Below are 14,299 nucleotides of genomic sequence, written 5' to 3'. Positions count from 1 at the left end.
AGTAGGTGATCAATAAATATATATTGACTGAGTCAGGAATTGGGTGTCAGATTTGTTTGGGTCCCTGCTCTTTTATTCTCTGATATTCATAGTTTGAATTTACAAATAAAATCTTGATTTGGCTATCCAAATGTGCAGGCTGATTTCTGTGATGGAAAGGTTACATTTTATGTAAGATACTGCTTTGTAATTTATTGTTTTCCTCCTCTTACCTTCAAACCTGCCACACAATTTTAAAATAGTTTTTATAATTAGGATGACTTGAGTTGTATTTATTCACCTGGTTGCTATGGATGAGTGATTAGTGACTTTGTATAAGCTAAAATATATGCAAATTTAAGAATGATTTTAGATGAATTCATGTATGATCAAACCATAACAAGTTGTGAGAGGAAAGAGAGGTATTTAGAGTATAGGTCATTATGTGGTTGAGGTCAGTAGCACCAAAAAACCTTTTACTTGCAGGTGTTTTATACCAGGTGGCAAATATGATTTCAGTGAACTCTGAAAGCTTATTTAAAAATATTCTCAGTTTATGTACTTGAGCAATGAACCAGATTTGCCTGCTACTTAAGCAATAATTTTCTCAGGAGCAGTGTTTTGAACCTAAATGACTTGCATGGTTACTAGAAGAATTGAGTTCACTAGTTCACTAGGAATAAAAATTACTCCTTTTTTGCCAGGGATGGTCACATTATTATTGCTTAAAGGAAATTTTGGCAGAGGAAGTGGATGCTAGGTGCTTATTAGTATGGTAGTTTTAAACATTTAAGGTGTGAACAAAACACCAGGTCATCCCAATGGTTCTTTATAGAAAAAGAAATACATTAACTTTAATGAAGTGTGAATGCCATAGAACTTTAAACATTTTATTGATATGACTTGACATAGAAGTATAATATTCATTTCTTCATTTATGTATAGCTTTAGTATTCTAATGATAGTGAGAAGCTTCTAAAAGCGTTTTATTATGAGGTAGAGGTGTGGTTCACAATTCGGGTGGGACAGGACTGTACTGAGACTTTGCTTTTAAGCCTCTGAAAATAGTGACCCCTTATCTGCAAGGCAGCTTTTATTTTCCCCCTTGGCTTGGGGCAGAATCTGCACACCTTCAGATTGGCACACCTCCCACATGCTCTTTGAGAATCTCTCAGTAGAAAAATATTTGTCCTTACCGTTGTTCAGGAGATGGCAGCAGTGCCCTGATGAGCAGTGGAGTTGTGAGTGTGAGAAGGGAAAGGGCAGTGGCTTTCAGGTCTTTACCTGTATTTAAAATGTCCTTTCACAGAAATTGCACTAGTTCCAACTTCCTCTTTGCTTCCCTTTTTAACTATTTGTTTAATAAAAGCAAAGTTATTTTTTCATTTCAACATTAAAAAAAATCTCAAATCTAAAAGGCAACATAACATTTCTTCTTAGTCAATAATAATCTAAGTGCTTTTCTTAATTTTAGTACCTTTTCAATGTCCTGGAGAAACAATCAAAAAATGTATAGAAATATAGAATGTTAGCCCTAGAAAGGATCTTAGAAATTGAATCTAACTCCTTTCTTTTTATAGATGAGGAAACTGAGGACCAGAAGTGAGTTGATGAAAGTCATGCAGCTAGTTGTAGACATAGAGAGGACACCACCTCAGGGCCCCTGACTCTCATTACCATGCTCCTTCCTGGGTGCCACAGTGACTGAATGGAGTAGCAGTATAGGGGGGAGTTTATATTGGAAAAGAATTGGAGGTGTAAAATTATGGGAACCTGAATTTAATGCAACTTATGTTAATGTATTTTTCCCCTTTAATTTACATTGTAATCATGCATGCTACCTTACAACGGGGATAGCTGTGGCGTCATCGTATTTGAAGCTTTCCTAGTTTCTATCCTGCTGCTATCCCTAGTTATTTAGTGAAGGTGAAGGTCCATGCATGCAGGGCACAGGGAACAGCCAAGAGAACACATTATATTTTCATTCTGTCAGTATATTTGCTACTTTTATTCTAAGAGCCACAGATATATAGAAGCATGTTTTTCTATTTGTATTCTATCCATTTTTTTTTTGAGTCTAAATCCTCTGGTTATCTAAGTCTCTTTGACCTGATTATTAAAATATATTTAAGCAAGCATAGGTTTGTGTGTTTAAAGCCAGTTTATTAATTACTTAAATAGTCAAGTGGTCAGGTTAGTTGTTATATGAATTGTCAGTATTTTTTTCCTGTTTGAACTAAAGTACTTACTATGGGTGAGTAGAAAGTAAGAATTTCCAAGGCTCTTCAGACTTTCAAGATGTTTTCAAAAGCATGTAATATTCTGTCATAGTCTGAATCGGCTACATAAAAGAATTGCAGTCAGTTATATCGATCGGTGCACAAACAGAGAAGAATCTTACTTGTTCTACTTGGAGCAGCAGGGACTAGACTGCAAAAGTGTGGTTTGTTTATTGTGATGGGAAAGAGAGCAAGACTAGTTTTACCCCATGGTATCTATACATTAAAGTGACTTCTGAGGACCATCTTTCTTTTTTAAATATTAGAAACCAACTGAAGTTCAAAGAAGAAAATAGTTCATCATCTACTTTCTCAACATCTAGAATGAACCATTTTTAGCATTTTGGTAAACCTGCTTTTTTATGTCTCTCTATATTTTAATAATTATTCAAGTGACATATGGGTGTTTATTAAATGATTAAAACAGTACTGCAGATAACTATTCAAAATGCTTTTATATGCATACATTTATATAGAAAATATATTTAGTGAGAGTTTTAAAATGATATTGTACTGTATATGTAGCTGTCTTTATATCCTCTGCACTTAGCATTGGTGTTTAGCAGGCAATAAATAAATGTTTACTGAATTAAAAATTGAGAATTAACATAGTAAAGTTTGTGTATACTCCATCCAAACTGAACTTCTTTTAGTTTCTATAATAACCATATTTTATTTTGCTCTGAAGACTTCATACATGCTGCTCCTTTTGCTGAAGAGCCCAGGTCTCACCTCAAACGCCATTTCCTTTGAGAGACCTTCCTGAATCATTTTCTGATGGATAGACTTTCTTGCTCCATGTTCCTGTGCTCCAGAGACATTGGCCCATTTTAATGCTCATTTCCATTGGAAATAATTGTTTAAGGACAGTCTTCCCTGGCACTTTGTAACTCCTTGAGTGCAAGGACTGTATCTACTTTTCACTCCTGTATCCCTAGCACCCACCTTATGACCTTGTACTTATTAGAAGTTTGAGGAATTGAATTATGAGCATGTTTTTAGTACTTAGGAATGCAATCCAAGGGAATGACAAAATAACAGTGCTTGGATAGGTCACAACTACCCCTTGACAGTTTTCTTGTCTCCTCTCCTCTCCCCAGCCCTTGCCCATCCATTTTCAATCCTGTCAGTTTAACTTCCAAAATAGGTATAAGTTTGCCCATGTTGGTCCCTCTCTACCACCACCACCACCACCATAATCCATCCTACCATCATCTCTTGCCCTGGACTGCTAGAATAATCCTGTTTCCCTGTATCTATCTAGTCCTGTTCAAGAAATAAAACAGACAAAAATTATAGTCTGTTACACAGTATGAATAAGTATTGTTTTGAGAAACTGGTGAACAAACTGGTCATTTGTCTTTTCCAGCCAGGAAGATTCTTCATCTGTTGGACTGAGTTTGGGTCCATTGGATCTTCTAGGATAGCATATTTTGATCTCTCACTATTTTGTTTTTCATTGCTTGAGACAGTTTAAGGATTGCCTTAGCTAGGCAATCTGAAATCTGAAAATTAATCAAGTTACAGGGCTAAGTGAGGGTTGATAATTTTCTGTATTGAATTCATATTCAGTGATTTTTTTTCTTGATTTTTCATAGATTTCATTGTTGTATTAGTTAGGATCAGTCTGGATGCTATAACATAGGCCCTATAGCATTGGCTTAAATATGATGGAAAATGATTTACCTCTTAATTAACAGCTCGCGTGTAAGCGATGCAGGGCAATGACAGTGTCTGCATGGTGCTGGGGACCTAGGACCCTTCTATTTTATTGCTTTGCCATCTTTAACTTGAGATGGCTACTCCTGTTCCTACAACCACGTCCTTATCACAGGTATCACAAAATGGGAACAGAAAGTGGAGGGCATACTTCTTTTAAGGGCACAGTGTGGAAGTATGTAATTGCTGCTCATATGCCATTCATCAAACATAGTCACATGGTCACACTTAGCTGCAAGGGGGGCTGGGCAGCCATGTGTCCCACTAGAACTTCTATTATTACAGAAGAGAACAGATATCAGGGCTTTAAAGAGCATCTCCACCATAGTCAGCAACAGGAAAGGATTTACTTTTGGAATGCTTATTTTTTTTCTAACTCATTGCTTTGTGAGGAGAAGTTTTCTATTGAAATGAGTAAGCTACTTGAGCTACTGAAAAGAGTTAACCTAAGTTAATGTATTTGCCTTTGGGATTTTAAGTCAAATTTATTCCAGTGGTTATAGGGATGAGTGTGAAACATATTGAGATGAGGTTGCTTTTTCTTAACTCTTATTTTTCTTGGGCTGTTTTTATGTTTTTCTTTTTCACCTTATTGAGGCTAATTTCATATTTGTTTTCTTTGTGCTTTTAGGTATGGCACTGTCTCAAGGCTGGGTGAAGAGATACTTCAAGGCATTTTGTAAAGGCTTCTTTGTGGCGGTGCCTGTGGCAGTGACTTTCCTGGATCGGGTTGCCTGTGTGGCAAGAGTGGAAGGAGCATCAATGCAAGTGAGACTAATATGACTTCATTCTTTAAAGCACATGCTTCACTGTTTCTCAGGCATTGGAAATGATATTTCTGTGTATTATCTCTATGCTGGAACTGAAAGGTTTTAAAAAGGCCTTGAACTGAAATTTAACATTGCTAAATTTCTTTACAAGGTCTTTTACTGTAGTCATATTAAAATCAGAGCAGAGGTGAATAAAATTAGCTATCAGATAGTTCTCTGTATCTGTGGCTTTTTTTTTTTTTGGAATTGTAAATGGAGATTCTAAAGAAATTTTACTACATGATACCATTTTTTGTGGCTGTGGCTTGAGATTTTAAGATTTTTAAGTTATCCATATTTGAATACATACTTAAATATCCTTTTAGGATTAAATTATTAGTACAGCTGCAAGATGGATTTGGCTCAAATTCAGTTACTCTATTGTTACACACACACACACACACACACACACACACACACATACATACACACACACACTTCTGATAGGTAGAAAAGTCTAGAGCATTGATCTCAGATATTCTAGTGTATTCTTTAATCCTGTTGCTGATTGAAAACATTAAGTGCTATTTACATTGAAAGAAATTTGGAGTGGAGATTTCCAAAAGTTGTATGCAAATAGTCTTCTGGAGTAACTTAGAGAAAACTCGATTATTCTAAAATTGATGTCTGGAACCTAGCTGTTTAAGTACGTTTATGCAGCTAAGAAGAATTTGCATTTTGTAATATAATTTGTTTTCTTCTGTTATTAGCATGTATTAAGTTCACACGTTGTGCTCAACATGTGTATAAAACATAAATAAAATGAATGTATAAGCTTCTAAAAGCTTAAAATTATACAGAGAGTAAACAGCTTACTTTTTTTCTTTTTGTCTTAGAACTGGGTGAGGGCATAGACATCAGCTCTGAGGAGTTAGAATGAATTTGCTTTTTAAAAAATTTTTTGAATTTTATTTAATTTATTTTTTTATACAGAAGGTTCTTATTAGTCATCAATTTTATACACATCAGTGTATACATGTCAATCCCAATTGCTCAATTCATCCCACCACCATCCCCACCCCCCGCCACTTTCCCCCCTTGGTGTCCATACATTTCTTCTCTACATCTGTGTCTCAATTTCTGCCCTACAAACCGGTTCATCTGTACCATTTTTCTAGGTTCCACATATATGTGTTAATATACAATATTTGTTTTTCTGTTTCTGACTTACTTCGCTCTGTATAACAGCCTCTAGATCCATCCACATCTCTACAAATGACACAATTTCGTTCCTTTTTATGGCTGAGTAATATTCGATTGTAGATATGTACCATATTTTCTTTATCCATTCATCTGTCGATGGGCATTTAGGTTGCTTCCATGACCTGGCTATTGTAAATAGTGCTGCAATGAATATTGGGGTGCATGTGTCTTTTTGAATTATGGTTTTCTCTAGGTATATGCCCAGTAGTGGGATTGCTGGGTCGTATGGTAGTTCTATTTCTAGTTTTTTAAGGAACCTCCATACTGTTCTCCATAGTGGCTGTATCAATTTACAAGACCACCAACAATGCAAGAGGTTTCCCTTTACTCCGCACCCTCTCCAGCATTTGTTGTTTGTAGATTTTCTGATGATGCCCATTCTAACTGGTGTGAGGTGATATCTCATTGTCTTTTTGATTTGCATTTCTCTAATAATTAGTGATGTTGAGCAGCTTTTCATGTGCTTCTTGGCCATCTGTATGTCCTCTTTGGAGAAATGTCTATTTAGGTTTTCTGCCCATTTTTGGATTGGTTTGTTTTTTTAATATTGAGCTGCGGACTTCCCTGGTGGCGCAGGGGGAGTCCGCCTGCGATGCAGGGGACACGGGTTCGTGCTCCAGTCCGGGAAGATCCCACATGCCGCGAAGCGGCTGGGCCCATGAGCCATGGCTGCTGAGCCTGTGCGTCCAGAGCCTGTGCTCTGCAACGGGAGAGGCCACAAGAGTGAGAGGCCCGTGTACCGCAAAAAAAAAAAAAAAAAAAAATATATATATATATATATTGAGCTGCATGAGCTGTTTATATATTTTGGAGATTAATCCTTTGTCCTTTGATTTGTTTGCAAATATTTTCTCCCATTCTGAGGGTTGACATTTCATCTTGTTTATGGTTTCCTTTGCTGTGCAAAAGCTTTGAAGTTTCATTAGGTCCCTTTGTTTATTTTTGTTTTTATTTCCATTACTCTAGGAGGTAGATCAAAAAAGATCCTGCTGTGATTTATATCAAAGAGTGTTCTTCCTATGTTTTCCTCTAAGAGTTTTAGAGTGTCTGGTCTTACATTTAGGTCTCTAATCCATTTTGAGTTTATTTTTGTGTATGCTGTTAGGGAGTGTTCTAATTTCATTCTTTTACATGTAGCTGTCCAGTTTTCCCAGCACCACTTATTGAAGAGACTGTCTTTTCTCCAGTGTATATCCTTGCCTCTTTTGTCATAGATTAGTTGACCATAGGTGCGTGGGTTTATCTCTGGGCTTTATATCTTGTTCCATTGATCCATATTTCTGTTTTTGTGCCAGTACCATATTGTCTTGATGACTGTAGCTTTGTAGTATAGTCTGAAGTTAGGGACCCTGATTCCTCCAGCTCTGCTTTTTTTCCTCAAGACTGCATTGGCTATTCAGGGTTTTTTGTGTCTCCATACAAATTTTAAGATTTTTTGTTCTAGTTCTGTAAAAAATGCCATTGGTAATTTGATAGAGATTGCATTGAATCTGTAGATTGCTTTGGGTAGTATAGTCATTTTCACAATATTGATTCTTCCAATCCAAGAACATGGCACATCTCTCCATCTGTTGGTATCATCTTTAATTTCTTTCATCAATGTCTTATAGTTTTCTGCATACAGGTCTTTTGTCTCCCTAGGTAGGTTTATTCCTAGGTATTTTATTCTTTCTGTTGCAATGGTAAATGGGAGTGTTTCCTTAATTTCTCTTTCAGATTATTCATCATTAGTGTATAGGAATGCAAGAGATTTCTGTGCATTAATTTGTATCTTGCAAGTTTACCAAATTCATTGATTAGCTCTAGTAGTTTTCTGGTGGCATTTTTAGGATTCTCTATGTATAGTATCATTTCATCTGCAAACAGTGACAGTTTTACTTCTTCTTTTCCAATTTGTATTCCTTTTATTTCTTTTTCTTCTCTGATAGCCGTGGCTAAGACTTCCAACACTATGTTGAATAATAGTGGAGAGAGTGGACATCCTTGTCTTGTTCCTGATCTTAGAGGAAATGCTTTCAGATTTTCACCATTGAGAATGATGTTTGCTGTGGGTTTGTTGTATATGGCCTTTATTATGTGGAGGTAGGTTCCCTCTGTGCCCACTTTCTGGAGATTTTTTATCATAAATGGGTGTAGAATTTTGTCAGAAGCTTTTTCTGCATCTTTTGACATGATCATATGGATTTTATTCTTCAATTTGTTAATATGGTGTTTCACACTGATTGATTGGCATATATTGAAGAATCCTTGCATCCCTGGGATAAATCCCACTTGATCATGGTGTATGATCCTTTTAATGTGTTGTTGGATTCTGTTTGCTAGTATTTTGTTGAGGATTTTTGCATCTATATTCATCAGTGATATTGGTCTGTAATATTCTTTTTTTGTAGTATCTTTGTCTGGTTTTGGTATCAGGGTGATGGTGACCTCATAGAATGAGTTTAGGAGTGTTCCTTCCTCTGCAGTTTTTTGGAAGACTTTGAGAAGGATGGGTGTTAGCTCTTCTCTAAATATTTGATAGAATTCACCTGTGAAGCCATCCGGTCCTGGGCTTTTGTTTGTTGGAAGATTTTTAATCACAGTTTCAATTTCTTTACTTGTGATTGGTCAGTTCATATTTTCTGTTTCTTCCTGGTTCAGTTTGGAAGGTTATACCTTTCTAAGAATTTGTCCATTTCTTCCAGGTTGTCCATTTTATTGGCATAGAGTTGCTTGTAGTAGTCTCTTAGGATGCTTTGTATTTCTGCGGTGTCTGAGGTGTCTTCTTTTTCCTTTCTAATTTTATTGATTTGAGTCGTCTCCCTCTTTTTCTTGATGAGTCTGGCTAATGGTTTATCAATTTTGTTTATCTTCTCAAAGAACCAGCTTTTAGTTTTATGGATCTCTGCTATGTTTTCTTTGTTTCTATTTCATTTATTTCCACTCTGATATTTATGTTTTCTTTCCTTCCTGCTAACTTTGGGTTTTGTTTGTTCTTCTTTCTCTAGTTCCTTTAGGTGTAAGGTTAGATTGTTTATATGAGATTTTTGTTGTTTTTTGAGGTAGGCTTGTATTGCTATAAACTTCCCTCTTACAACTGCTTTAGCTCCATCCCTTAGGTTTTGGCTCGTCATGTTTTCATTGTCTATTGTTTCTAGGCATTTTTTGATTTCCTGTTTGATTTCTTCAGTGATCTCTTGGTTTTTTAGTGACGTATTGTTTCGCCTCCATGTGTTTGTATTTTTTTCCCTGTAATTGATTTCTAATCTCATAGTGTTGTGGTCTGAAACGATGCTTGATATGATTTCAGTTTTCTTAAATTTACTGAGGCTTGATTTGTGATCCAAGATGTGATCTATCCTGGAAAATGTTCTGTTCGCACTTGAGAAGAAAGTGTAATCTGCTGTTTTTGGGATGGAATGTCCTGTAAATATCAATTAAATCTATCTGGTCTACTGTGTCGTTTAAAGCTTGTGTTTCCGTATTAATTTTCTGTTTGGTTGATCTGTTTATTGGTGTAAGTGCGGTGTTAAAGTCCCCTAATATTATTGTGTTACTGTTGATTTCCTCTTTTATAGCTGTTAGCAGTTGCCTTAATATTGAGGTGCTCCTATGTTGGGTGCATATATGTTTATAATTGTTATATCTTCTTGGATTGATCCCTTGATCATTATGTAGTGTCCTTCCTTGTCTCTTGTAACATTCTTTATTTGAAAGTCTATTTTATCAGATATGAGTATTGCTACTCCAGCTTTCTTTTGATTTCCATTTGCATGGAATATCTTTTTCCATCCCCTCACTTTCAGTTTGTATGTGTCCTTAGGTCTGAAGTGGGTCCCTTGTAGATATCATATATATGGGTCTTGTTTTTGTATCCATTCAGCAAGCCTGTGTCTTTTTGTTGGAGCATTTAATCCCTTCACATTTAAGGTAATTATCGATATGTATGTTTCTACTACCATTTTCTTAATTGTTTTGGGTTTGTTTGTGTAAGTGCTTTTCTTCTCTTGTGTTTCCCACTTAGAGAAGTTCCTTTAGCATTTGTTGTATAGCTGGCTTGGTGGTGCTGAATTGTCTTAGCTCTTTATTGTCTGTAAAGCTTTTGATTTCTCCATTTAAGCTGAGTGAGATCCTTGCCAGGTAGAGTGATCTTGGTTGTAGTTTCTCCCCTTTCATCACTTTAAGTATATCATGCTACTCTCTCTGGCTTATAGAGTTTCTTCTGAGAAATTAGCTGTTAACCTTATGGGAGTTCCCTTGTATGTCATTTGTCGTTTTTTCCTTCCTGCTCTCAATAATTTTTCTTTGTCTTTAATTTTTGCCAATTTGATTACTGTGTGTCTTGGCGTGTTTCTCCTTGGGTTTATCCTGTACGGGACTTTCTGCACTTTCTGGACTTGGGTGGCTATTTCCTTTCCCATGTTAGGGAAGTTTTTGACTATAATCTCTTCAAATATTTTTTCGGGTCCTTTCTCTCTCTCTTCTCCTTCTGGGACCCCTATAACGTGAATGTTGTTGCATTTAATGTTGTTCCATAGATCTCTTAGGCTGTCTTCATTTCTTTTCATTCTTTTTCTTTATTCTGTTCTGTAGCGGTGAATTCCACCAGTGTTTCTTCCAGGTCACTTATCCGTTCTTCTGCCTCAGTTATTCTGTTATTGATTCCTTCTATTGTAGTTTTCATTTCAGTTATTGTATTGTTCATCTTTGTTTGTTTTTTCTTTAATTCTTCTAAGTCTTTGTTAAACATTTCTTGCATCTTCTCGATCTTTGCCTTCATTCTTTTTCCGAGGTCCTGGATCATCTTCCCTATCATTATTCCGAATTCTTTTTCTGGATGATTGCCTATCTCCATTTAGTTGTTTTTCTGGGTTTTTATCTTGTTCCTTCATCTGGTACATAGTCCTCTGCCTTTTCATCTTGTCTGTCTTTCTGTGAATGTGGTTTTTGTTCCACAGGCTGCAGGATTGTAGTTCTTGCTTCTGCTGTCTGCCCTCTGGTGGATGAGGCTATCTATGAGGCTTGTGCAAGTTTCCTGATGGGAGAGACTGGTGGTGAGTGGAGCTGGCTGTTCCCCTCGGGACTCATTTATTTTTCCAGCATCTAGAGGCACCTGCACTTCTTGGCCTGTGGCCCCTTCATCTGCAGAGTGGGAATTGGCAGGCCAGGTCCTTATCTCGCTGCCATCTCTCTGTTTCTCCCGCTTCTGCTGAATTTGCTTTTTTAAAATCGTAATTATTGTACTGAGAATCAGGTCTCTTCCTGAGTTCAGGGGGTCAGTGAGATCCTTAGAGTGTGTGCTCTTTGGGTGAAGCTAAAGTTCTAAAGCAGGGTTGTCTGAATATTTACTTCTGCTTTCATCATTTGAGGGTGATTTAGGGCCTTCTCTTGGGCAATGGATTCTAAGCTCAACCCTGTCTCTTAGGTTCCCTCCCTCTAGGGTGGGTCACCAGCCCCAAGCAAACTGTTCACTTGCGTTGAATGCAAAAATATTGTATTGCATGGGGTACAGCAGGCATAGGAGGAGGGATTTACAGGTGTATGGCTTTATTTCTAAATGGAGTTTAATACTTTGAACACAGATGGGATTTTACATTTCCTACTTCTTCAGTTGTGAATTCCTAGCAGCCTCATCTTAGACCCAATTCTTAGGGAAAGCTAAACTTTCTTTGTTGAGCTTTTGAGTCAGATCCTTCATTTGAGATTAAAACTGCCTTCTCCATAGCCATCGAAATTCCTTTTTGGTCCCTTTCATCCCTTTGAACCCATCCACAGGTATTATCCTTTGGTAACAAATAATCATGTGAATAATGATTATTCTCCAGTTGAGTTAGTGCTGTCTTGCTACACAACCCTCACTGTCCTTAGATGGATTTTTCCAGAACACAAAGCCTCCTAACCTGGGATCTCATGACATTCCAGAGGATCATATGGCAATCATAGTATCCCAATCTTCATGTTTGTAGCCCAGTATATACCCACTGAACATCTATGTTCATGGCTTGTGCTCAGAGGAAAAAAACACAAGGAACCAACCATTTTATGAAAAGAGAAGGCTTATCCCCAGTGAAGAACGTGTTAAATAGTGTCATCCTTAAATGCCACGTCTGTTAACTAAATAGTAAGTTTGTTGAACATACATTAGAGTTTCTTACAGTATTCCTGAACCACTACCCCCAATAAGTCAAATTTGTTAACTTGTAGTTTGTTTGGTAGATTATGTAGAATATCCTTGGCTACTCGTTACAGAAAAACAGCTTGAATTGACTTAGATCTACAGGGGAATTGATTGGAAGGCTTATGATGTACCTAGGAGAAAGGAAGGAGTGTGGCAATTGTCAGAGACAACTGGAACCAGGGATTTGAATGCTGCCAGGGTGCTCAGTCTTTTCTATTTCAACGTCTGCTTCTGTCTGCATCTTGGCTTAGTTCTCTCAGACCAGCTTTCTTCTTAATGCAGGGCACATGGCAGCTGGCAGGTCTCATGCCTTTAGATGCCAATTTCATCACCGCCTGAGAGAGACTTCTCCTTATGCCTTAATTTCACTTTGAAAAATCTTGAGGAAGGACTGTGATTGATTCATCTTGGGCCATATGCCCTTACCCATACAAATACAGATCAACTTTGGCCAGAAGATTAGGGTGCCATGACTGGCCCAGCTTTGGACAGGTGCACACCCTTAGCCTGTGGCTAGCTGGAGTGAGAAAATGATAGCGTATATTTGAATCACATTGTGGGCTTTCATGGTGAGGTAAGGGTGACACTTCCCAGAAGAAGAGGGGGTGCTATTTTTGGAATAAAAGGGGAAAGAATATTCTGGGAAGAAAGGAAAAAAATGTATGTTTATTATGGTTTGACCTATATTTTAGGAATTTTAGACCACTTTTAAGTATAATAGATAACTTGTTTATACTTTCATTAGATATCACTAAATCATACTTAAAATTATTTAGGAGCTGAAAGTGCAGTAAGAAATATGGTGATTAATTAATTCAGCATAGTTGAAGAGATCTTTGCTACTATACAGCTTTGATAACTGAACATGTTTAGACCATGAGGTTCAGCAGAATTTTTGGCAAAAAATTCGAAAAAATTCTTGTCTTCAAATTTCTTTAATGATTCAAGTACTAAATAGTTGGCAGGGTGTGTGGAGCTCTCTGGACGTCCCTGAGCTTCCTTCAAGGAGCACATCTGCTTTTATTGACTCTGAGGCCTGAAAATTATATCCAGGTTATTGCAGTTGGTTGATTTGTTGTGGAACAGAAGGAGTATTCTGGATCCATGGTGATGTCTTCTTGTACCAGGGCTTAAAAGTATGAAAGGAAAGCAGAAAAAGCAATAGGCAAGAAAGAAGAAAAATGTGAAGAAGAGGAAAGAAAATAAAAGATCAGTTGGGTGATGGAGAAAATTAGATAACTGGGACACTGAGCAGGAGACAGAGTGGCCCAGAGGACCAGTGATGAACAGACTCAAGGCAGAAAAATCAATAGGCAAGAAAGAAGAAAAATGTGAAGAAGAGGAAAGAAAATAAAAGATCAGTTGGGTGATGGAGAAAATTAGATAACTGGGACACTGAGCAGGAGACAGAGTGGCACAGAGGACCAGTGATGAACAGACTCAAGACCGAAAAGTGATCCAGTGAAGGGGCTCACGGACCCCTTTCTGGAAACTCCCTTGGAATTGTACCCTCGAATGCTGACCCATCTCTGCTACATGTTTGTGTGTAGCACCGTGAGATTCATCATCCAGCTATCCATTCTAAGTCTCAGTATTCATTAAAGGAATCTGTGTGCCATTTTGAGGGAATTCCTACTGGTGTAGGTTATCAGTCTTGAGCATCATTCATTGCATAGTACTTTAGTTCCCCTGTGTATTCAGGTAGAAAGTTCATATCTAGTCATTTCTGTCATTTCAAATATGTGAGTAATTTTGTGACTCGGGGTCACTTTGGAATATGGATAATAATAATAAGCACTGGTAACTGAGAGTTGGAATAGGGAGTCATTTATCAAATGGCTAGTATGTGCAAAACTATTTTAGGTGCTATAGGGGTGGGTGAATCAGTTACAGATTCTGTCTTCAAGGTACTCTTGCTTTAGCAGGGGAGGTTCAAGGATTACTAATCCTAGTTGACAGATAAATCTTCAGATGAGGTTGAATATAGAAGATATCAAGCTGTCAGACAAATGTTTGGTCAGTGCCTGGTACATCCAGAAATGAAATAACTTGATTGGTTTAGCATACTATTTTAGAGAATGGACTTGGAAATTTTAATTTGAGACAGAGTGGTACCAGAAAAATAATACCTTTTATGGTTGGACACTGTATTA

The 14,299-nt window shown here is 37.2% G+C and overlaps 1 protein-coding gene across 1 annotated transcript in view; it reads left to right on the top strand.

Annotated features, from left to right (window-relative positions):
* IMMP2L (inner mitochondrial membrane peptidase subunit 2) overlaps positions 1-14,299 on the top strand; it is a 914,463-nt gene that overhangs the window by 38,443 nt on the left and 861,721 nt on the right. Inside the window, exon 2 of the mRNA XM_065884239.1 lies at positions 4,609-4,745. Coding sequence (XP_065740311.1) covers positions 4,611-4,745 — 135 coding nt within the window. The 5' untranslated portion in view covers positions 4,609-4,610. The remainder of the gene's footprint in view (positions 1-4,608; positions 4,746-14,299) is intronic.

Source organism: Phocoena phocoena, chromosome 9 (assembly GCF_963924675.1).
Source record: "Phocoena phocoena chromosome 9, mPhoPho1.1, whole genome shotgun sequence".
NCBI classification, from domain to species: Eukaryota; Metazoa; Chordata; class Mammalia; order Artiodactyla; family Phocoenidae; genus Phocoena; species Phocoena phocoena.
This window is presented reverse-complemented; position numbering and strand designations above follow the sequence as displayed.